Consider the following 25,848-nt stretch of genomic DNA (forward strand, 5'->3'; position numbering starts at 1 on the left):
GAGAGTAGGTATAGTTTCAGTCTGATTCTAAAGCCTCTCTGTTTTTGCCGTCCAGCTCCATGGACCGATCATCATGAGACTCCTCTCCGTCCCCGTGTCGGCGCTCCTCCCGTCCTGGCCCCGCCCTCTGCTCCATCGCTGCTGCCTGGCAGCCCTCCCGACCAATGGCAGACGCCTGGGCACAGAAGGCCCCGCCCCCCAGCCCGTGATTGGCCAGGACTCTGTGGAGGTGTTGGGCCACTCCTACCCCCGCGACGACTTCACCAACGTCACGGTGAAGGTCCTGGACAAAGTCGGCCGTAACCTCCACAACCAATCGCATCACCCGCTGTGGCTGATCAAGGAGCGCATCAAAGCGCACTTCTACAGGTACGCAACGAGGGAAAGGTCGTCTAGAGCAGGGTTTCTCAAATGGGGGTACGTGTACCCTAAGGGGTACTTTGGGGTACTGCAGGGGGTACGTGACGTCGCTGTTTTTGAAGTTTGTCACTTTTTGGCACTATTTTCGACCTGTTCTTGCCTTCCTTCCTTCCTTCCTTCCTTCCTTCCTTCCTTTCTTTTTCTTTCTTTCTTTCTTTCTTTCTCTCTTTCTTTCTTTCTTTCTTTCTTTCTTTCTCTCTTTCTTTCTTTCTTTCTTTCTTTCTTTCTTTCTTTCTTTCTTTCTTTCCTACCTCCTTCCTTCCTTCTTTCCTACCTCCTTCCTTCCTTCCTTCCTACCTCCTTCCTTCCTTCCTTCTTTCCTACCTCCTTCCTTCCTTCCTTCCTTCCTTCTTTCCTACCTCCTTACTTCCTTCCTCCCTTCCTCCTTTCCTTCCTTCCTTCCTCCCTTCCTTCCTTCTTTCCTACCTCCTTACTTCCTTCCTCCCTTCCTTCCTTCTTTCCTTCATTCCTTCCTTCTTTCCTACCTCCTTCCTTCCTTCCTTCCTTCCTCCTTTCCTTCCTTCCTTCCTTCCTTCCTTCCTTTCCTACCTCCTTCCTTCCTCCTTCCTTCCTCTTCCTCCTTCTTCCTCCTCCCCTTCTTCCTTCCTCCTTCCTACTCCTTCTTCCTTCCTCCTTCTCCTCCTCCTTCTTCCTTCCTCCCTTCCTTTCCTTTCCTTCCTTCCTTCTTCCTCCTCCTACTTCCTTCCTCCCTTCCTTCCTTCTTTCCTTCCTTCCTTCCTTCCTTCCTCCTTCTTCCTTCCTTCCTTCCTTCCTTCCTTTGAAACATGTTTTTATAAGAGATTCTGGTAGAAAATGACTGCAAAGCTGTTTTACTGATGGGAAAAACGTTTTTAGGTCACAAGCTCTTTGGTTAAGCAATTTACATGATTCTGACTTGAACATGTTTTTATAAGAGATTCTGGTAGAAAATGACTGCAAAGCTGTTTTATGATAGGAAAAAACATTTAGGTCACGGAAGCTCTTTGGTTTAAGCAATTTACATGATTCTGACTTGAAACATGTTTTTATAAGAGATTCTGGTAAAATGACTGCAAAGCTTTTTACTGATGGGAAAAACTTTTAGGTCAAATTGGTGCTCTATTTACATGATTCTGACTTGAACATGTTTTTCAAGAGATTCTCGTAGAAAATGACTACGAAGCTCAATAAGTGAAGGAAACAATGTTTTCAGGCCACAGGAAGCTGTTTGGGGGCTAAATTCACATGTGTCCGACATAGAAACATAACAGCTTCTGGTAGAGAATGACTGCAACGCTGTTTTACTGATGGGAAAAACGTTTTTAGGTCACAACAAGGTCTTTGGTTAAGGAATTTACATGATTCTGACTTTTAACATGTTTTTATAAGAGATCTGGTAGAAAATGACTGCAAAGCTGTTTTAGTGATAGGAAAAAACATTTAGGTCACGAGAAGCTCTTTGGTTAAGCAATTTACATGATTCTGACTTGAAACATGTTTTTATAAGAGATTCTGGTAGAAAATGACTGCAAAGCTGTTTTACTGATGGGAAAAACGTTTTTATGTCACAATTGGTGCTCTATTTACATGATTCTGACATGAAACATGTTTTTATAAGAGATTCTGGTAGAAAATGACTACGAAGCTCAATAAGTGAAGGAAACAATGTTTTCAGGCCACAGGAAGCTGTTTGGCGGCTAAATTCACATGTGTCCGACATAGAAACATAACAGCTTCTGGTAGAAAATGACTGCAAAGCTGTTTTACTGATGGGAAAAACGTTTTTAGGTCACAATTGGTGCTCTATTTACATGATTCTGACTTGAAACATGTTTTTATAAGAGATTCTGGTAGACAATGACTGCGGAGCTCAATTAGTGAAGGAAACAATGTTTTCAAGCCACAGGAAGCTGTTTGGGGCCTAAATTCACATGTTTCCGACATAGAAACATAACAGCTTCTGGTAGAAAATGACTGCAACGCTGTTTTACTGATGGTAAAAACGTTTTTAGGTCACAATTGGTGCTCTATTTACATGATTCTGACTTGAAACATGTTTTTATAAGAGGTTCTGGTAGAAAATGACTGCGAAGCTCAATAAGTGAAGGAAACAATGTTTTCAGGCCACAGGAAGCTGTTGGGGGCTAAATTCACATGTGTCTGACATAGAAACATAACAGCTTCTGGTAGAAAATGACTGCAAAGCTGTTTTACTGATGGGAAAAACGTTTTTAGGTCACAACAAGGTCTTTGGTTATGCAATTTACATGATTCTGACTTTTAACATGTTTTTATAAGAGATCTGGTAGAAAATGACTGCAAAGCTGTTTTAGTGATAGGAAAAAACATTTAGGTCACCGGAAGCTCTTTGGTTAAGCAATTTACATGATTCTGACTTGAAACATGTTTTTATAAGAGATTCTGGTAGAAAATGACTGCAAAGCTCTTTTACTGATGGGAAAAACGTTTTTAGGTCACAATTGGTGCTCTATTTACATGATTCTGACTTGATACATGTTTTTGTAAGAGATTCTCGTAGAAAATGACTACGAAGCTCAATAAGTGAAGGAAACAATGTTTTCAGGCCACAGGAAGCTGTTTGGGGGCTAAATTCACATGTGTCCGACATAGAAACATAACAGCTTCTGGTAGAGAATTACTGCAACTCTGTTTTACTGATGGGAAAAACGTTTTTAGGTCACAACAAGGTCTTTGGTTAAGGAATTTACATGATTCTGACTTTTAACATGTTTTTATAAGAGATCTGGTAGAAAATGACTGCAAAGCTGTTTTAGTGATAGGAAAAAACATTTAGGTCACGAGAAGCTCTTTGGTTAAGCAATTTACATGATTCTGACTTGAAACATGTTTTTATAAGAGATTCTGGTAGAAAATGACTGCAAAGCTGTTTTACTGATGGGAAAAACGTTTTTATGTCACAATTGGTGCTCTATTTACATGATTCTGACATGAAACATGTTTTTATAAGAGATTCTGGTAGAAAATGACTACGAAGCTCAATAAGTGAAGGAAACAATGTTTTCAGGCCACAGGAAGCTGTTTGGCGGCTAAATTCACATGTGTCCGACATAGAAACATAACAGCTTCTGGTAGAAAATGACTGCAACGCTGTTTTACTGATGGGAAAAACGTTTTTAGGTCACAACAAGGTCTTTGGTTATGCACTTTACATGATTCTGACTTGAAACATGTTTTTATAAGAGATTCAGGTAGAAAATGACTGCAAAGCTGTTTTAGTGATAGGAAAAAACATTTAGGTCACTGGAAGCTCTTTGGTTAGGCAATTTACATGATTCTGACTTGAAACATGTTTTTATAAGAGATTCAGGTAGAAAATGACTGCAAAGCTGTTTTACTGATGGGAAAAACGTTTTTAGGTCACAAGATGCTCTTTGGTTAAGCAATTTACATGATTCTGACTTGAAACATGTTTTTATAAGAGATTCTGGTAGAAAATGACTGCGAAGCTCAATTAGTGAAGGAAACAATGTTTTCAGGCCACAGGAAGCTGTTTGGGTTCTAAATTCACATGTTTCCGACATAGAAACATAACAGCTTCTGGTAGAAAATGACTGCAAAGCTGTTTTACTGATGGGAAAAACGTTTTTAGGTCACAGCAAGGTCTTTGGTTATGCAATTTACATGATTCTGACTTTTAACATGTTTTTATAAGAGATCTGGTAGAAAATGACTGCAAAGCTGTTTTAGTGATAGGAAAAAACATTTAGGTCACGAGATGCTCTTTGGTTAAGCAATTTACATGATTTTGACTTGAAACATGTTTTTATAAGAGATTCTGGTAGAAAATGACTGCGAAGCTCAATAAGTGAAGGAAACAATGTTTTCAGGCCACAGGAAGCTGTTTGGGGGCTAAATTCACATGTGTCCGACATAGAAACCTAACAGCTTCTGGTAGAAAATGACTGCAAAGCTGTTTTACTGATGGGAAAAAACGTTTTTAGGTCACAACAAGGTCTTTGGTTAAGCAATTCACATGATTCTGACTTTTAACATGTTTTTATAAGAGATCTGGTAGAAAATTACTGCAAAGCTGTTTTACTGATGGGAAAAACGTTTTTAGGTCACAATTGGTGCTCTATTTACATGATTCTGACTTGAAACATGTTTTTATAAGAGATTCTGGTAGAAAATGACTGCAAAGCTGTTTTACTGATGGGAAAAACGTTTTTAGGTCACAACAAGGTCTTTGGTTATGCAATTTACATGATTCTGACTTTTAACATGTTTTTATAAGAGATCTGGTAGAAAATGACTGCAAAGCTGTTTTAGTGATAGGAAAAAACATTTAGGTCACTGGAAGCTCTTTGGTTAAGCAATTTACATGATTCTGACTTGAAACATGTTTTTATAAGAGATTCTGGTAGAAAATGACTGCAAAGCTATTTTACTGATGGGAAAAACGTTTTTAGGTCACAATTGGTGCTCTATTTACATGATTCTGACTTGATACATGTTTTTATAAGAGATTCTCGTAGAAAATGACTACGAAGCTCAATAAGTGAAGGAAACAATGTTTTCAGGCCACAGGAAGCTGTTTGGGGGCTAAATTCACATGTGTCCGACATAGAAACATAACAGCTTCTGGTAGAAAATGACTGCAAAGCTGTTTTACTGATGGGAAAAACGTTTTTAGGTCACAACAAGGTCTTTGGTTAAGGAATTTACATGATTCTGACTGTTAACATGTTTTTACAAGAGATCTGGTAGAAAATGACTGCAAAGCTGTTTTAGTGATAGGAAAAAACATTTAGGTCACGAGAAGCTCTTTGGTTAAGCAACTTATATGATTCTGACTTCAAACATGTTTTTATAAGAGATTCTGGTAGAAAATGACTGCAAAGCTGTTTTACTGATGGGAAAAACGTTTTTAGGTCACAATTGGTGCTCATTTACATGATTCTGACTTGAAACATGTTTTTATAAGAGATTCTGGTGGAAAATGACTGCGAAGCTGTTTTAGTGATAGGAAAAAACATTTAGGTCACGAGATGCTCTTTGGTTAAGCAATTTACATGATTCTGACTTCAAACATGTTTTTATAAGAGATTCTGGTAGAAAATGACTGCAAAGCAGTTTTACTGATGGGAAAAACGTTTTTAGGTCACAACAAGGTCTTTGGTTATGCACTTTACATGATTCTGACTTGAAACATGTTTTTATAAGAGATTCAGGTAGAAAATGACTGCAAAGCTGTTTTAGTGATAGGAAAAAACATTTAGGTCACTGGAAGCTCTTTGGTTAGGCAATTTACATGATTCTGACTTGAAACATGTTTTTATAAGAGATTCAGGTAGAAAATGACTGCAAAGCTGTTTTACTGATGGGAAAAACGTTTTTAGGTCACAAGATGCTCTTTGGTTAAGCAATTTACATGATTCTGACTTGAAACATGTTTTTATAAGAGATTCTGGTAGAAAATGACTGCGAAGCTCAATTAGTGAAGGAAACAATGTTTTCAGGCCACAGGAAGCTGTTTGGGTTCTAAATTCACATGTTTCCGACATAGAAACATAACAGCTTCTGGTAGAAAATGACTGCAAAGCTGTTTTACTGATGGGAAAAACGTTTTTAGGTCACAGCAAGGTCTTTGGTTATGCAATTTACATGATTCTGACTTTTAACATGTTTTTATAAGAGATCTGGTAGAAAATGACTGCAAAGCTGTTTTAGTGATAGGAAAAAACATTTAGGTCACGAGATGCTCTTTGGTTAAGCAATTTACATGATTTTGACTTGAAACATGTTTTTATAAGAGATTCTGGTAGAAAATGACTGCGAAGCTCAATAAGTGAAGGAAACAATGTTTTCAGGCCACAGGAAGCTGTTTGGGGGCTAAATTCACATGTGTCCGACATAGAAACCTAACAGCTTCTGGTAGAAAATGACTGCAAAGCTGTTTTACTGATGGGAAAAAACGTTTTTAGGTCACAACAAGGTCTTTGGTTAAGCAATTCACATGATTCTGACTTTTAACATGTTTTTATAAGAGATCTGGTAGAAAATTACTGCAAAGCTGTTTTACTGATGGGAAAAACGTTTTTAGGTCACAATTGGTGCTCTATTTACATGATTCTGACTTGAAACATGTTTTTATAAGAGATTCTGGTAGAAAATGACTGCCAAGCTGTTTTAGTGATAGGAAAAAACATTTAGGTCACGAGATGCTCTTTGGTTAAGCAATTTACATGATTCTGACTTGAAACATGTTTTTATAAGAGATTCTGGTAGAAAATGACTGCAAAGCTCTTTTACTGATGGGAAAAACGTTTTTAGGTCACAATTGGTGCTCTATTTAGATGATTCTGACTTGAAACATGTTTTTATAAGAGATTCTGGTAGACAATGACTGCGAAGCTCAATTAGTGAAGGAAACAATGTTTTCAGGCCACAGGAAGCTGTTTGGGGCCTAAATTCACATGTTTCGACATAGAAACATAACAGCTTCTGGTAGAAAATGACTGCAACGCTGTTTTACTGATGGGAAAAACGTTTTTAGGTCACAATTGGTGCTCTATTTACATGATTCTGACTTGAAACATGTTTTTATAAGAGATTCTGGTAGAAGATGACTGCGAAGCTCAATAAGTGAAGGAAACAATGTTTTCAGGCCACAGGAAGCTGTTTGGGGGCTAAATTCACATGTGTCTGACATAGAAACATAACAGCTTCTGGTAGAAAATGACTGCAAAGCTGTTTTACTGATGGGAAAAACGTTTTTAGGTCACAATTGGTGCTCTATTTACATGATTCTGTCTTGTAACATGTCTTTATAAGAGATCTGGTAGAAAATGACTGCAAAGCTGTTTTAGTGATAGGAAAAAACATTTAGGTCACAACAAGGTCTTTGGTTAAGGAATTTACATGATTCTGACTTTTAACATGTTTTTATAAGAGATCTGGTAGAAAATGACTGCAAAGCTGTTTTAGTGATAGGAAAAAACATTTAGGTCACTGGAAGCTCTTTGGTTAAGCAATTTACATGATTCTGACTTGAAACATGTTTTTATAAGAGATTCTGGTAGAAAATGACTGCAAAGCTGTTTTACTGATGGGAAAAACGTTTTTAGGTCACAATTGGTGCTCTATTTACATGATTCTGACTTGATACATGTTTTTATAAGAGATTCTCGTAGAAAATGACTACGAAGCTCAATAAGTGAAGGAAACAATGTTTTCAGGCCACAGGAAGCTGTTTGGGGGCTAAATTCACATGTGTCCGACATAGAAACATAACAGCTTCTGGTAGAGAATGACTGCAACGCTGTTTTACTGATGGGAAAAACGTTTTTAGGTCACAAGATGCTCTTTGGTTAAGCAATTTACATGATTCTGACTTGAAACATGTTTTTATAAGAGATTCTGGTAGAAAATGACTGCGAAGCTCAATTAGTGAAGGAAACAATGTTTTCAGGCCACAGGAAGCTGTTTGGGTTCTAAATTCACATGTTTCCGACATAGAAACATAACAGCTTCTGGTAGAAAATGACTGCAAAGCTGTTTTACTGATGGGAAAAACGTTTTTAGGTCACAGCAAGGTCTTTGGTTATGCAATTTACATGATTCTGACTTTTAACATGTTTTTATAAGAGATCTGGTAGAAAATGACTGCAAAGCTGTTTTAGTGATAGGAAAAAACATTTAGGTCACGAGATGCTCTTTGGTTAAACAATTTACATGATTTTGACTTGAAACATGTTTTTATAAGAGATTCTGGTAGAAAATGACTGCGAAGCTCAATAAGTGAAGGAAACAATGTTTTCAGGCCACAGGAAGCTGTTTGGGGGCTAAATTCACATGTGTCCGACATAGAAACCTAACAGCTTCTGGTAGAAAATGACTGCAAAGCTGTTTTACTGATGGGAAAAACGTTTTTAGGTCACAATTGGTGCTCTATTTACATGATTCTGACTTGAAACATGTTTTTATAAGAGATTCTGGTAGAAAATGACTGCCAAGCTGTTTTAGTGATAGGAAAAAACATTTAGGTCACGAGATGCTCTTTGGTTAAGCAATTTACATGATTCTGACTTGAAACATGTTTTTATAAGAGATTCTGGTAGAAAATGACTGCAAAGCTCTTTTACTGATGGGAAAAACGTTTTTAGGTCACAATTGGTGCTCTATTTAGATGATTCTGACTTGAAACATGTTTTTATAAGAGATTCTGGTAGACAATGACTGCGAAGCTCAATTAGTGAAGGAAACAATGTTTTCAGGCCACAGGAAGCTGTTTGGGGCCTAAATTCACATGTTTCGACATAGAAACATAACAGCTTCTGGTAGAAAATGACTGCAACGCTGTTTTACTGATGGGAAAAACGTTTTTAGGTCACAATTGGTGCTCTATTTACATGATTCTGACTTGAAACATGTTTTTATAAGAGATTCTGGTAGAAAATGACTGCGAAGCTCAATAAGTGAAGGAAACAATGTTTTCAGGCCACAGGAAGCTGTTTGGGGGCTAAATTCACATGTGTCTGACATAGAAACATAACAGCTTCTGGTAGAAAATGACTGCAAAGCTGTTTTACTGATGGGAAAAACGTTTTTAGGTCACAACAAGGTCTTTGGTTAAGGAATTTACATGATTCTGACTTTTAACATGTTTTTATAAGAGATCTGGTAGAAAATGACTGCAAAGCTGTTTTAGTGATAGGAAAAAACATTTAGGTCACTGGAAGCTCTTTGGTTAAGCAATTTACATGATTCTGACTTGAAACATGTTTTTATAAGAGATTCTGGTAGAAAATGACTGCAAAGCTCTTTTACTGATGGGAAAAACGTTTTTAGGTCACAATTGGTGCTCTATTTACATGATTCTGACTTGATACATGTTTTTATAAGAGATTCTCGTAGAAAATGACTACGAAGCTCAATAAGTGAAGGAAACAATGTTTTCAGGCCACAGGAAGCTGTTTGGGGGCTAAATTCACATGTGTCCGACATAGAAACATAACAGCTTCTGGTAGAGAATGACTGCAACGCTGTTTTACTGATGGGAAAAACGTTTTTAGGTCACAACAAGGTCTTTGGTTAAGGAATTTACATGATTCTGACTTTTAACATGTTTTTATAAGAGATCTGGTAGAAAATGACTGCATAGCTGTTTTAGTGATAGGAAAAAACATTTAGGTCACGAGAAGCTCTTTGGTTAAGCAATTTACATGATTCTGACATGAAACATGTTTTTATAAGAGATTCTGGTAGAAAATGACTGCAAAGCTCTTTTACTGATGGGAAAAACGTTTTTAGGTCACAACAAGGTCTTTGGTTAAGGAATTTACATGATTCTGACTGTTAACATGTTTTTATAAGAGATCTGGTAGAAAATGACTGCAAAGCTGTTTTAGTGATAGGAAAAAACATTTAGGTCACGAGAAGCTCTTTGGTTAAGCAACTTACAGGATTCTGACTTCAAACATGTTTTTATAAGAGATTCTGGTAGAAAATGACTGCAAAGCTGTTTTACTGATGGGAAAAACGTTTTTAGGTCACAATTGGTGCTCATTTACATGATTCTGACTTGAAACATGTTTTTATAAGAGATTCTGGTGGAAAATGACTGCGAAGCTGTTTTAGTGATAGGAAAAAACATTTAGGTCACGAGATGCTCTTTGGTTAAGCAATTTACATGATTCTGACTTCAAACATGTTTTTATAAGAGATTCTGGTAGAAAATGACTGCAAAGCTGTTTTACTGATGGGAAAAACGTTTTTAGGTCACAATTGGTGCTCATTTACATGATTCTGACTTGAAACATGTTTTTATAAGAGATTCTGGTGGAAAATGACTGCGAAGCTGTTTTAGTGATAGGAAAAAACATTTAGGTCACTGGAAGCTCTTTGGTTAAGCAATTTATATGATTCTGACTTGAAACATGTTTTTATAAGAGATTCTGGTAGAAAATGACTGCAAAGCTGTTTTACTGATGGGAAAAACGTTTTTAGGTCACAACAAGGTCTTTGGTTATGCAATTTACATGATTCTGACTTTTAACATGTTTTTATAAGAGATCTGGTAGAAAATGACTGCAAAGCTGTTTTAGTGATAGGAAAAAACATTTAGGTCACTGGAAGCTCTTTGGTTAAGCAATTTACATGATTCTGACTTGAAACATGTTTTTATAAGAGATTCTGGTAGAAAATGACTGCAAAGCTCTTTTACTGATGGGAAAAACGTTTTTAGGTCACAATTGGTGCTCTATTTACATGATTCTGACTTGAAACATGTTTTTATAAGAGAATCTGGTAGAAAATGACTGCGAAGCTCAATTAGTGAAGGAAACAATGTTTTCAGGCCACAGGAAGCTGTTTGGGGGCTAAATTCACATGTTTCCGACATAGAAACATAACTGCTTCTGGTAGAAAATGACTGCAAAACTGTTTTACTGATGGGAAAAACGTTTTTAGGTCACAACAAGGTCTTTGGTTAAGCAATTTACATGATTCTGACTTTTAACATGTTTTTATAAGAGATCTGGTAGAAAATGACTGCAAAGCTGTTTTAGTGATAGGAAAAAACATTTAGGTCACGAGAAGCTCTTTGGTTAAGCAATTTACATGATTCTGACTTGAAACATGTTTTTATAAGAGATTCTGGTAGAAAATGACTGCAAAGCTGTTTTACTGATGGGAAAAACGTTTTTAGGTCACAATTGGTGCTCTATTTACATGATTCTGACTTGAAACATGTTTTTATAAGAGATTCTGGTAGAAAATGACTGCCAAGCTGTTTTAGTGATAGGAAAAAACATTTAGGTCACGAGATGCTCTTTGGTTAAGCAATTTACATGATTCTGACTTGAAACATGTTTTTATAAGAGATTCTGGTAGAAAATGACTGCGAAGCTCAATTAGTGAAGGAAACAATGATTTCAGGCCACAGGAAGCTGTTTGGGGGCTAAATTCACATGTTTCCGACATAGAAACATAACAGCTTCTGGTAGAAAATGACTGCAACGCGGTTTTAATGATGGGAAAAACGTTTTTAGGTCACAATTGGTGCTCTATTTACATGGTTCTGACTTGAAACATGTTTTTATAAGAGATTCTGGTAGAAAATGACTGCGAAGCTCAATAAGTGAAGGAAACAATGTTTTCAGGCCACAGGAAGCTGCTTGGGGGCTAAATTCACATGTGTCTGACATAGAAACATAACAGCTTCTGGTAGAAAATGACTGCAAAGCTGTTTTACTGATGGGAAAAACGTTTTTAGGTCACAACAAGGTCTTTGGTTAAGGAATTTACATGATTCTGACTTGAAACATGTTTTTATAAGAGATTCTGGTAGAAAATGACTGCGAAGCTCAATAAGTGAAGGAAACAATGTTTTCAGGCCACAGGAAGCTGCTTTGGGGGCTAAATTCACATGTGTCTGACATAGAAACATAACAGCTTCTGGTAGAAAATGACTGCAAAGCTGTTTTACTGATGGGAAAAACGTTTTTAGGTCACAACAAGGTCTTTGGTTAAGGAATTTACATGATTCTGACTTTTAAGATGTTTTTATAAGAGATTCTGGTAGAAAATGACTGCGAAGCTCAATTAGTGAAGGAAACAATGTTTTCAGGCCACAGGAAGCTGTTTGGGGGCTAAATTCACATGTTTCCGACATAGAAACATAACAGCTTCTGGTAGAAAATGACTGCAAAACTGTTTTACTGATGGGAAAAACGTTTTTAGGTCACAACAACGTCTTTGGTTAAGGAATTTACATGATTCTGACTTTTAACATGTTTTTATAAGAGATCTGGTAGAAAATGACTGCAAAGCTGTTTTAGTGATAGGAAAAAACATTTAGGTCACGAGAAGCTCTTTGGTTAAGCAATTTACATGATTCTGACTTCAAACATGTTTTTATAAGAGATTCTGGTAGAAAATGACTGCAAAACTGTTTTACTGATGGGAAAAACGTTTTTAGGTCACAATTGGTGCTCTATTTACATGATTCTGTCTTGAAACATGTTTTGATAAGGGATTCTGGTAGAAAATGACTGCAACGCTGTTTTACTGATCGGAAAAAACGTTTTTAGGTCACAGTTGGTGCTCTATTTACATGATTCTGTCTTGAAACATGTTTTGATAAGAGATTCTGGTAGAAAATGACTGCAAAGCTGTTTTACTGATGGGAAAAACGTTTTTAGGTCACAACAAGGTCTTTGGTTAAGGAATTTACATGATTCTGACTTTTAACATGTTTTTATAAGAGATCTGGTAGAAAATGACTGCAAAGCTGTTTTAGTGATAGGAAAAAACATTTAGGTCACGAGAAGCTCTTTGGTTAAGCAATTTACATGATTCTGATTTGAAACATGTTTTTATAAGAGATTCTGGTAGAAAATGACTGCCAAGCTGTTTTAGTGATAGGAAAAAACATTTAGGTCACGAGATGCTCTTTGGTTAAGCAATTTACATGATTCTGACTTGAAACATGTTTTTATAAGAGATTCTGGTAGAAAATGACTGCAAAGCTCTTTTACTGATGGGAAAAACGTTTTTAGGTCACAATTGGTGCTCTATTTAGATGATTCTGACTTGAAACATGTTTTTATAAGAGATTCTGGTAGACAATGACTGCGAAGCTCAATTAGTGAAGGAAACAATGTTTTCAGGCCACAGGAAGCTGTTTGGGGCCTAAATTCACATGTTTCGACATAGAAACATAACAGCTTCTGGTAGAAAATGACTGCAACGCTGTTTTACTGATGGGAAAAACGTTTTTAGGTCACAATTGGTGCTCTATTTACATGATTCTGACTTGAAACATGTTTTTATAAGAGATTCTGGTAGAAGATGACTGCGAAGCTCAATAAGTGAAGGAAACAATGTTTTCAGGCCACAGGAAGCTGTTTGGGGGCTAAATTCACATGTGTCTGACATAGAAACATAACAGCTTCTGGTAGAAAATGACTGCAAAGCTGTTTTACTGATGGGAAAAACGTTTTTAGGTCACAATTGGTGCTCTATTTACATGATTCTGTCTTGAAACATGTTTTTATAAGAGATTCTGGTAGAAAATGACTGCAAAGCTGTTTTACTGATGGGAAAAACGTTTTTAGGTCACAACAAGGTCTTTGGTTAAGGAATTTACATGATTCTGACTTTTAACATGTTTTTATAAGAGATCTGGTAGAAAATGACTGCAAAGCTGTTTTAGTGATAGGAAAAAACATTTAGGTCACTGGAAGCTCTTTGGTTAAGCAATTTACATGATTCTGACTTGAAACATGTTTTTATAAGAGATTCTGGTAGAAAATGACTGCAAAGCTCTTTTACTGATGGGAAAAACGTTTTTAGGTCACAATTGGTGCTCTATTTACATGATTCTGACTTGATACATGTTTTTATAAGAGATTCTCGTAGAAAATGACTACGAAGCTCAATAAGTGAAGGAAACAATGTTTTCAGGCCACAGGAAGCTGTTTGGGGGCTAAATTCACATGTGTCCGACATAGAAACATAACAGCTTCTGGTAGAGAATGACTGCAACGCTGTTTTACTGATGGGAAAAACGTTTTTAGGTCACAAGATGCTCTTTGGTTAAGCAATTTACATGATTCTGACTTGAAACATGTTTTTATAAGAGATTCTGGTAGAAAATGACTGCGAAGCTCAATTAGTGAAGGAAACAATGTTTTCAGGCCACAGGAAGCTGTTTGGGTTCTAAATTCACATGTTTCCGACATAGAAACATAACAGCTTCTGGTAGAAAATGACTGCAAAGCTGTTTTACTGATGGGAAAAACGTTTTTAGGTCACAGCAAGGTCTTTGGTTATGCAATTTACATGATTCTGACTTTTAACATGTTTTTATAAGAGATCTGGTAGAAAATGACTGCAAAGCTGTTTTAGTGATAGGAAAAAACATTTAGGTCACGAGATGCTCTTTGGTTAAACAATTTACATGATTTTGACTTGAAACATGTTTTTATAAGAGATTCTGGTAGAAAATGACTGCGAAGCTCAATAAGTGAAGGAAACAATGTTTTCAGGCCACAGGAAGCTGTTTGGGGGCTAAATTCACATGTGTCCGACATAGAAACCTAACAGCTTCTGGTAGAAAATGACTGCAAAGCTGTTTTACTGATGGGAAAAACGTTTTTAGGTCACAATTGGTGCTCTATTTACATGATTCTGACTTGAAACATGTTTTTATAAGAGATTCTGGTAGAAAATGACTGCCAAGCTGTTTTAGTGATAGGAAAAAACATTTAGGTCACGAGATGCTCTTTGGTTAAGCAATTTACATGATTCTGACTTGAAACATGTTTTTATAAGAGATTCTGGTAGAAAATGACTGCAAAGCTCTTTTACTGATGGGAAAAACGTTTTTAGGTCACAATTGGTGCTCTATTTAGATGATTCTGACTTGAAACATGTTTTTATAAGAGATTCTGGTAGACAATGACTGCGAAGCTCAATTAGTGAAGGAAACAATGTTTTCAGGCCACAGGAAGCTGTTTGGGGCCTAAATTCACATGTTTCGACATAGAAACATAACAGCTTCTGGTAGAAAATGACTGCAACGCTGTTTTACTGATGGGAAAAACGTTTTTAGGTCACAATTGGTGCTCTATTTACATGATTCTGACTTGAAACATGTTTTTATAAGAGATTCTGGTAGAAAATGACTGCGAAGCTCAATAAGTGAAGGAAACAATGTTTTCAGGCCACAGGAAGCTGTTTGGGGGCTAAATTCACATGTGTCTGACATAGAAACATAACAGCTTCTGGTAGAAAATGACTGCAAAGCTGTTTTACTGATGGGAAAAACGTTTTTAGGTCACAACAAGGTCTTTGGTTAAGGAATTTACATGATTCTGACTTTTAACATGTTTTTATAAGAGATCTGGTAGAAAATGACTGCAAAGCTGTTTTAGTGATAGGAAAAAACATTTAGGTCACTGGAAGCTCTTTGGTTAAGCAATTTACATGATTCTGACTTGAAACATGTTTTTATAAGAGATTCTGGTAGAAAATGACTGCAAAGCTCTTTTACTGATGGGAAAAACGTTTTTAGGTCACAATTGGTGCTCTATTTACATGATTCTGACTTGATACATGTTTTTATAAGAGATTCTCGTAGAAAATGACTACGAAGCTCAATAAGTGAAGGAAACAATGTTTTCAGGCCACAGGAAGCTGTTTGGGGGCTAAATTCACATGTGTCCGACATAGAAACATAACAGCTTCTGGTAGAGAATGACTGCAACGCTGTTTTACTGATGGGAAAAACGTTTTTAGGTCACAACAAGGTCTTTGGTTAAGGAATTTACATGATTCTGACTTTTAACATGTTTTTATAAGAGATCTGGTAGAAAATGACTGCATAGCTGTTTTAGTGATAGGAAAAAACATTTAGGTCACGAGAAGCTCTTTGGTTAAGCAATTTACATGATTCTGACATGAAACATGTTTTTATAAGAGATTCTGGTAGAAAATGACTGCAAAGCTCTTTTACTGATGGGAAAAACGTTTTTAGGTCACAACAAGGTCTTTGGTTAAGGAATTTACATGATTCTGACTGTTAACATGTTTTTATAAGAGATCTGGTAGAAAATGACTGCAAAGCTGTTTTAGTGATAGGAAAAAACATTTAGGTCACGAGAAGCTCTTTGGTTAAGCAACTTACAGGATTCTGACTTCAAACATGTTTTTATAAGAGATTCTGGTAGAAAATGACTGCAAAGCTGTTTTACTGATGGGAAAAACGTTTTTAGGTCACAATTGGTGCTCATTTACATGATTCTGACTTGAAACATGTTTTTATAAGAGATTCTGGTGGAAAATGACTGCGAAGCTGTTTTAGTGATAGGAAAAAACATTTAGGTCACGAGATGCTCTTTGGTTAAGCAATTTACATGATTCTGACTTCAAACATGTTTTTATAAGAGATTCTGGTAGAAAATGACTGCAAAGCTGTTTTACTGATGGGAAAAACGTTTTTAGGTCACAATTGGTGCTCATTTACATGATTCTGACTTGAAACATGTTTTTATAAGAGATTCTGGTGGAAAATGACTGCGAAGCTGTTTTAGTGATAGGAAAAAACATTTAGGTCACTGGAAGCTCTTTGGTTAAGCAATTTATATGATTCTGACTTGAAACATGTTTTTATAAGAGATTCTGGTAGAAAATGACTGCAAAGCTGTTTTACTGATGGGAAAAACGTTTTTAGGTCACAACAAGGTCTTTGGTTATGCAATTTACATGATTCTGACTTTTAACATGTTTTTATAAGAGATCTGGTAGAAAATGACTGCAAAGCTGTTTTAGTGATAGGAAAAAACATTTAGGTCACTGGAAGCTCTTTGGTTAAGCAATTTACATGATTCTGACTTGAAACATGTTTTTATAAGAGATTCTGGTAGAAAATGACTGCAAAGCTCTTTTACTGATGGGAAAAACGTTTTTAGGTCACAATTGGTGCTCTATTTACATGATTCTGACTTGAAACATGTTTTTATAAGAGAATCTGGTAGAAAATGACTGCGAAGCTCAATTAGTGAAGGAAACAATGTTTTCAGGCCACAGGAAGCTGTTTGGGGGCTAAATTCACATGTTTCCGACATAGAAACATAACTGCTTCTGGTAGAAAATGACTGCAAAACTGTTTTACTGATGGGAAAAACGTTTTTAGGTCACAACAAGGTCTTTGGTTAAGCAATTTACATGATTCTGACTTTTAACATGTTTTTATAAGAGATCTGGTAGAAAATGACTGCAAAGCTGTTTTAGTGATAGGAAAAAACATTTAGGTCACGAGAAGCTCTTTGGTTAAGCAATTTACATGATTCTGACTTGAAACATGTTTTTATAAGAGATTCTGGTAGAAAATGACTGCAAAGCTGTTTTACTGATGGGAAAAACGTTTTTAGGTCACAATTGGTGCTCTATTTACATGATTCTGACTTGAAACATGTTTTTATAAGAGATTCTGGTAGAAAATGACTGCCAAGCTGTTTTAGTGATAGGAAAAAACATTTAGGTCACGAGATGCTCTTTGGTTAAGCAATTTACATGATTCTGACTTGAAACATGTTTTTATAAGAGATTCTGGTAGAAAATGACTGCGAAGCTCAATTAGTGAAGGAAACAATGATTTCAGGCCACAGGAAGCTGTTTGGGGGCTAAATTCACATGTTTCCGACATAGAAACATAACAGCTTCTGGTAGAAAATGACTGCAACGCGGTTTTAATGATGGGAAAAACGTTTTTAGGTCACAATTGGTGCTCTATTTACATGGTTCTGACTTGAAACATGTTTTTATAAGAGATTCTGGTAGAAAATGACTGCGAAGCTCAATAAGTGAAGGAAACAATGTTTTCAGGCCACAGGAAGCTGCTTGGGGGCTAAATTCACATGTGTCTGACATAGAAACATAACAGCTTCTGGTAGAAAATGACTGCAAAGCTGTTTTACTGATGGGAAAAACGTTTTTAGGTCACAACAAGGTCTTTGGTTAAGGAATTTACATGATTCTGACTTGAAACATGTTTTTATAAGAGATTCTGGTAGAAAATGACTGCGAAGCTCAATAAGTGAAGGAAACAATGTTTTCAGGCCACAGGAAGCTGCTTTGGGGGCTAAATTCACATGTGTCTGACATAGAAACATAACAGCTTCTGGTAGAAAATGACTGCAAAGCTGTTTTACTGATGGGAAAAACGTTTTTAGGTCACAACAAGGTCTTTGGTTAAGGAATTTACATGATTCTGACTTTTAAGATGTTTTTATAAGAGATTCTGGTAGAAAATGACTGCGAAGCTCAATTAGTGAAGGAAACAATGTTTTCAGGCCACAGGAAGCTGTTTGGGGGCTAAATTCACATGTTTCCGACATAGAAACATAACAGCTTCTGGTAGAAAATGACTGCAAAACTGTTTTACTGATGGGAAAAACGTTTTTAGGTCACAACAACGTCTTTGGTTAAGGAATTTACATGATTCTGACTTTTAACATGTTTTTATAAGAGATCTGGTAGAAAATGACTGCAAAGCTGTTTTAGTGATAGGAAAAAACATTTAGGTCACGAGAAGCTCTTTGGTTAAGCAATTTACATGATTCTGACTTCAAACATGTTTTTATAAGAGATTCTGGTAGAAAATGACTGCAAAACTGTTTTACTGATGGGAAAAACGTTTTTAGGTCACAATTGGTGCTCTATTTACATGATTCTGTCTTGAAACATGTTTTGATAAGGGATTCTGGTAGAAAATGACTGCAACGCTGTTTTACTGATCGGAAAAACGTTTTTAGGTCACAGTTGGTGCTCTATTTACATGATTCTGTCTTGAAACATGTTTTGATAAGAGATTCTGGTAGAAAATGACTGCAAAGCTGTTTTACTGATGGGAAAAACGTTTTTAGGTCACAACAAGGTCTTTGGTTAAGGAATTTACATGATTCTGACTTTTAACATGTTTTTATAAGAGATCTGGTAGAAAATGACTGCAAAGCTGTTTTAGTGATAGGAAAAAACATTTAGGTCACGAGAAGCTCTTTGGTTAAGCAATTTACATGATTCTGATTTGAAACATGTTTTTATAAGAGATTCTGGTAGAAAATGACTGCCAAGCTGTTTTAGTGATAGGAAAAAACATTTAGGTCACGAGATGCTCTTTGGTTAAGCAATTTACATGATTCTGACTTGAAACATGTTTTTATAAGAGATTCTGGTAGAAAATGACTGCAAAGCTCTTTTACTGATGGGAAAAACGTTTTTAGGTCACAATTGGTGCTCTATTTAGATGATTCTGACTTGAAACATGTTTTTATAAGAGATTCTGGTAGACAATGACTGCGAAGCTCAATTAGTGAAGGAAACAATGTTTTCAGGCCACAGGAAGCTGTTTGGGGCCTAAATTCACATGTTTCGACATAGAAACATAACAGCTTCTGGTAGAAAATGACTGCAACGCTGTTTTACTGATGGGAAAAACGTTTTTAGGTCACAATTGGTGCTCTATTTACATGATTCTGACTTGAAACATGTTTTTATAAGAGATTCTGGTAGAAGATGACTGCGAAGCTCAATAAGTGAAGGAAACAATGTTTTCAGGCCACAGGAAGCTGTTTGGGGGCTAAATTCACATGTGTCTGACATAGAAACATAACAGCTTCTGGTAGAAAATGACTGCAAAGCTGTTTTACTGATGGGAAAAACGTTTTTAGGTCACAATTGGTGCTCTATTTACATGATTCTGTCTTGAAACATGTTTTTATAAGAGATTCTGGTAGAAAATGACTGCAAAGCTGTTTTACTGATGGGAAAAACGTTTTTAGGTCACAACAAGGTCTTTGGTTAAGGAATTTACATGATTCTGACTTTTAACATGTTTTTATAAGAGATCTGGTAGAAAATGACTGCAAAGCTGTTTTAGTGATAGGAAAAAACATTTAGGTCACTGGAAGCTCTTTGGTTAAGCAATTTACATGATTCTGACTTGAAACATGTTTTTATAAGAGATTCTGGTAGAAAATGACTGCAAAGCTCTTTTACTGATGGGAAAAACGTTTTTAGGTCACAATTGGTGCTCTATTTACATGATTCTGACTTGATACATGTTTTTATAAGAGATTCTCGTAGAAAATGACTACGAAGCTCAATAAGTGAAGGAAACAATGTTTTCAGGCCACAGGAAGCTGTTTGGGGGCTAAATTCACATGTGTCCGACATAGAAACATAACAGCTTCTGGTAGAGAATGACTGCAACGCTGTTTTACTGATGGGAAAAACGTTTTTAGGTCACAAGATGCTCTTTGGTTAAGCAATTTACATGATTCTGACTTGAAACATGTTTTTATAAGAGATTCTGGTAGAAAATGACTGCGAAGCTCAATTAGTGAAGGAAACAATGTTTTCAGGCCACAGGAAGCTGTTTGGGTTCTAAATTCACATGTTTCCGACATAGAAACATAACAGCTTCTGGTAGAAAATGACTGCAAAGCTGTTTTACTGATGGGAAAAACGTTTTTAGGTCACAGCAAGGTCTTTGGTTATGCAATTTACATGATTCTGACTTTTAACATGTTTTTATAAGAGATCTGGTAGAAAATGACTGCAAAGCTGTTTTAGTGATAGGAAAAAACATTTAGGTCACGAGATGCTCTTTGGTTAAACAATTTACATGATTTTGACTTGAAACATGTTTTTATAAGAGATTCTGGTAGAAAATGACTGCGAAGCTCAATAAGTGAAGGAAACAATGTTTTCAGGCCACAGGAAGCTGTTTGGGGGCTAAATTCACATGTGTCCGACATAGAAACCTAACAGCTTCTGGTAGAAAATGACTGCAAAGCTGTTTTACTGATGGGAAAAACGTTTTTAGGTCACAATTGGTGCTCTATTTACATGATTCTGACTTGAAACATGTTTTTATAAGAGATTCTGGTAGAAAATGACTGCCAAGCTGTTTTAGTGATAGGAAAAAACATTTAGGTCACGAGATGCGCTTTGGTTAAGCAATTTACATGATTCTGACTTGAAACATGTTTTTATAAGAGATTCTGGTAGAAAATGACTGCAAAGCTCTTTTACTGATGGGAAAAACGTTTTTAGGTCACAATTGGTGCTCTATTTAGATGATTCTGACTTGAAACATGTTTTTATAAGAGATTCTGGTAGACAATGACTGCGAAGCTCAATTAGTGAAGGAAACAATGTTTTCAGGCCACAGGAAGCTGTTTGGGGCCTAAATTCACATGTTTCGACATAGAAACATAACAGCTTCTGGTAGAAAATGACTGCAACGCTGTTTTACTGATGGGAAAAAACGTTTTTAGGTCACAATTGGTGCTCTATTTACATGATTCTGACTTGAAACATGTTTTTATAAGAGATTCTGGTAGAAAATGACTGCGAAGCTCAATAAGTGAAGGAAACAATGTTTTCAGGCCACAGGAAGCTGTTTGGGGGCTAAATTCACATGTGTCTGACATAGAAACATAACAGCTTCTGGTAGAAAATGACTGCAAAGCTGTTTTACTGATGGGAAAAACGTTTTTAGGTCACAACAAGGTCTTTGGTTAAGGAATTTACATGATTCTGACTTTTAACATGTTTTTATAAGAGATCTGGTAGAAAATGACTGCAAAGCTGTTTTAGTGATAGGAAAAAACATTTAGGTCACTGGAAGCTCTTTGGTTAAGCAATTTACATGATTCTGACTTGAAACATGTTTTTATAAGAGATTCTGGTAGAAAATGACTGCAAAGCTCTTTTACTGATGGGAAAAACGTTTTTAGGTCACAATTGGTGCTCTATTTACATGATTCTGACTTGATACATGTTTTTATAAGAGATTCTCGTAGAAAATGACTACGAAGCTCAATAAGTGAAGGAAACAATGTTTTCAGGCCACAGGAAGCTGTTTGGGGGCTAAATTCACATGTGTCCGACATAGAAACATAACAGCTTCTGGTAGAGAATGACTGCAACGCTGTTTTACTGATGGGAAAAACGTTTTTAGGTCACAACAAGGTCTTTGGTTAAGGAATTTACATGATTCTGACTTTTAACATGTTTTTATAAGAGATCTGGTAGAAAATGACTGCATAGCTGTTTTAGTGATAGGAAAAAACATTTAGGTCACGAGAAGCTCTTTGGTTAAGCAATTTACATGATTCTGACATGAAACATGTTTTTATAAGAGATTCTGGTAGAAAATGACTGCAAAGCTCTTTTACTGATGGGAAAAACGTTTTTAGGTCACAACAAGGTCTTTGGTTAAGGAATTTACATGATTCTGACTGTTAACATGTTTTTATAAGAGATCTGGTAGAAAATGACTGCAAAGCTGTTTTAGTGATAGGAAAAAACATTTAGGTCACGAGAAGCTCTTTGGTTAAGCAACTTACAGGATTCTGACTTCAAACATGTTTTTATAAGAGATTCTGGTAGAAAATGACTGCAAAGCTGTTTTACTGATGGGAAAAACGTTTTTAGGTCACAATTGGTGCTCATTTACATGATTCTGACTTGAAACATGTTTTTATAAGAGATTCTGGTGGAAAATGACTGCGAAGCTGTTTTAGTGATAGGAAAAAACATTTAGGTCACGAGATGCTCTTTGGTTAAGCAATTTACATGATTCTGACTTCAAACATGTTTTTATAAGAGATTCTGGTAGAAAATGACTGCAAAGCTGTTTTACTGATGGGAAAAACGTTTTTAGGTCACAATTGGTGCTCATTTACATGATTCTGACTTGAAACATGTTTTTATAAGAGATTCTGGTGGAAAATGACTGCGAAGCTGTTTTAGTGATAGGAAAAAACATTTAGGTCACTGGAAGCTCTTTGGTTAAGCAATTTATATGATTCTGACTTGAAACATGTTTTTATAAGAGATTCTGGTAGAAAATGACTGCAAAGCTGTTTTACTGATGGGAAAAACGTTTTTAGGTCACAACAAGGTCTTTGGTTATGCAATTTACATGATTCTGACTTTTAACATGTTTTTATAAGAGATCTGGTAGAAAATGACTGCAAAGCTGTTTTAGTGATAGGAAAAAACATTTAGGTCACTGGAAGCTCTTTGGTTAAGCAATTTACATGATTCTGACTTGAAACATGTTTTTATAAGAGATTCTGGTAGAAAATGACTGCAAAGCTCTTTTACTGATGGGAAAAACGTTTTTAGGTCACAATTGGTGCTCTATTTACATGATTCTGACTTGAAACATGTTTTTATAAGAGAATCTGGTAGAAAATGACTGCGAAGCTCAATTAGTGAAGGAAACAATGTTTTCAGGCCACAGGAAGCTGTTTGGGGGCTAAATTCACATGTTTCCGACATAGAAACATAACTGCTTCTGGTAGAAAATGACTGCAAAACTGTTTTACTGATGGGAAAAACGTTTTTAGGTCACAACAAGGTCTTTGGTTAAGGAATTTACATGATTCTGACTTTTAACATGTCTTTATAAGAGATCTGGTAGAAAATGACTGCAAAGCTGTTTTAGTGATAGGAAAAAACATTTAGGTCACAACAAGGTCTTTGGTTAAGGAATTTACATGATTCTGACTTTTAACATGTTTTTACAAGAGATTCTGGTAGAAAATGACTGCAAAGCTGTTTTACTGATGGGAAAAACGTTTTTAGGTCACAATTGGTGCTCTATTTACATGATTCTGACTTGAAACATGTTTTTATAAGAGATTCTGGTAGAAAATGACTGCCAAGCTGTTTTAGTGATAGGAAAAAACATTTAGGTCACGAGATGCTCTTTGGTTAAGCAATTTACATGATTCTGACTTGAAACATGTTTTTATAAGAGATTCTGGTAGAAAATGACTGCGAAGCTCAATTAGTGAAGGAAACAATGATTTCAGGCCACAGGAAGCTGTTTGGGGGCTAAATTCACATGTTTCCGACATAGAAACATAACAGCTTCTGGTAGAAAATGACTGCAACGCGGTTTTAATGATGGGAAAAAACGTTTTTAGGTCACAATTGGTGCTCTATTTACATGGTTCTGACTTGAAACATGTTTTTATAAGAGATTCTGGTAGAAAATGACTGCGAAGCTCAATAAGTGAAGGAAACAATGTTTTCAGGCCACAGGAAGCTGCTTGGGGGCTAAATTCACATGTGTCTGACATAGAAACATAACAGCTTCTGGTAGAAAATGACTGCAAAGCTGTTTTACTGATGGGAAAAACGTTTTTAGGTCACAACAAGGTCTTTGGTTAAGGAATTTACATGATTCTGACTTGAAACATGTTTTTATAAGAGATTCTGGTAGAAAATGACTGCGAAGCTCAATAAGTGAAGGAAACAATGTTTTCAGGCCACAGGAAGCTGCTTTGGGGGCTAAATTCACATGTGTCTGACATAGAAACATAACAGCTTCTGGTAGAAAATGACTGCAAAGCTGTTTTACTGATGGGAAAAACGTTTTTAGGTCACAACAAGGTCTTTGGTTAAGGAATTTACATGATTCTGACTTTTAAGATGTTTTTATAAGAGATTCTGGTAGAAAATGACTGCGAAGCTCAATTAGTGAAGGAAACAATGTTTTCAGGCCACAGGAAGCTGTTTGGGGGCTAAATTCACATGTTTCCGACATAGAAACATAACAGCTTCTGGTAGAAAATGACTGCAAAACTGTTTTACTGATGGGAAAAACGTTTTTAGGTCACAACAACGTCTTTGGTTAAGGAATTTACATGATTCTGACTTTTAACATGTTTTTATAAGAGATCTGGTAGAAAATGACTGCAAAGCTGTTTTAGTGATAGGAAAAAACATTTAGGTCACGAGAAGCTCTTTGGTTAAGCAATTTACATGATTCTGACTTCAAACATGTTTTTATAAGAGATTCTGGTAGAAAATGACTGCAAAACTGTTTTACTGATGGGAAAAACGTTTTTAGGTCACAATTGGTGCTCTATTTACATGATTCTGTCTTGAAACATGTTTTGATAAGGGATTCTGGTAGAAAATGACTGCAACGCTGTTTTACTGATCGGAAAAACGTTTTTAGGTCACAGTTGGTGCTCTATTTACATGATTCTGTCTTGAAACATGTTTTGATAAGAGATTCTGGTAGAAAATGACTGCAAAGCTGTTTTACTGATGGGAAAAACGTTTTTAGGTCACAACAAGGTCTTTGGTTAAGGAATTTACATGATTCTGACTTTTAACATGTTTTTATAAGAGATCTGGTAGAAAATGACTGCAAAGCTGTTTTAGTGATAGGAAAAAAACATTTAGGTCACGAGAAGCTCTTTGGTTAAGCAATTTACATGATTCTGATTTGAAACATGTTTTTATAAGAGATTCTGGTAGAAAATGACTGCAAAGCTGTTTTACTGATTGGAAAAACGTTTTTAGGTCACAACAAGGTCTTTGGTTAAGGAATTTACATGATTCTGACTTTTAACATGTTTTTATAAGAGATCTGGTAGAAAATGACTGCAAAGCTGTTTTAGTGATAGGAAAACACATTTAGGTCACGAGAAGCTCTTTGGTTAAGCAATTTACATGATTCTGTCTTGAAACATGTTTTTATAAGAGATTCTGGTAGAAAATGACTGCAAAGCTGTTTTACTGATGGGAAAAACGTTTTTAGGTCACAACAAGGTCTTTGGTTATGCAATTTACATGATTCTGACTTTTAACATGATTTTATAAGAGATCTGGTAGAAAATGACTGCAAAGCTGTTTTAGTGATAGGAAAAAACATTTAGGTCACGAGATGCTCTTTGTTAAGCAATTTACATGATTCTGACTTGAAACATGTTTTTATAAGAGATTCTGTAGAAAATGACTGCAAAGCTGTTTTACTGATGGGAAAAACGTTTTTAGGTCACAATTGGTGCTCTATTTACATGATTCTGACTTGAAACATGTTTTTATAAGAAATTCTGGTAGAAAATGACTGCGAAGCTCAATAAGTGA

The 25,848-nt window shown here is 36.0% G+C and overlaps 1 protein-coding gene across 1 annotated transcript in view; it reads left to right on the forward strand.

The window, feature by feature from the left end:
• The window catches only part of fars2 (phenylalanyl-tRNA synthetase 2, mitochondrial), a 74,035-nt gene that overhangs the window by 34,186 nt on the left and 14,001 nt on the right, over positions 1–25,848 (forward strand). Inside the window, exon 2 of the mRNA XM_035998313.1 lies at positions 56–369. Within this exon, the coding sequence (XP_035854206.1) occupies positions 74–369 (296 nt within the window). The 5' untranslated portion in view covers positions 56–73. The remainder of the gene's footprint in view (positions 1–55; positions 370–25,848) is intronic.

The sequence above is a fragment of the Sander lucioperca genome, chromosome 23 (assembly GCF_008315115.2).
Source record: "Sander lucioperca isolate FBNREF2018 chromosome 23, SLUC_FBN_1.2, whole genome shotgun sequence".
Lineage (NCBI taxonomy): Eukaryota > Metazoa > Chordata > Actinopteri > Perciformes > Percidae > Sander > Sander lucioperca.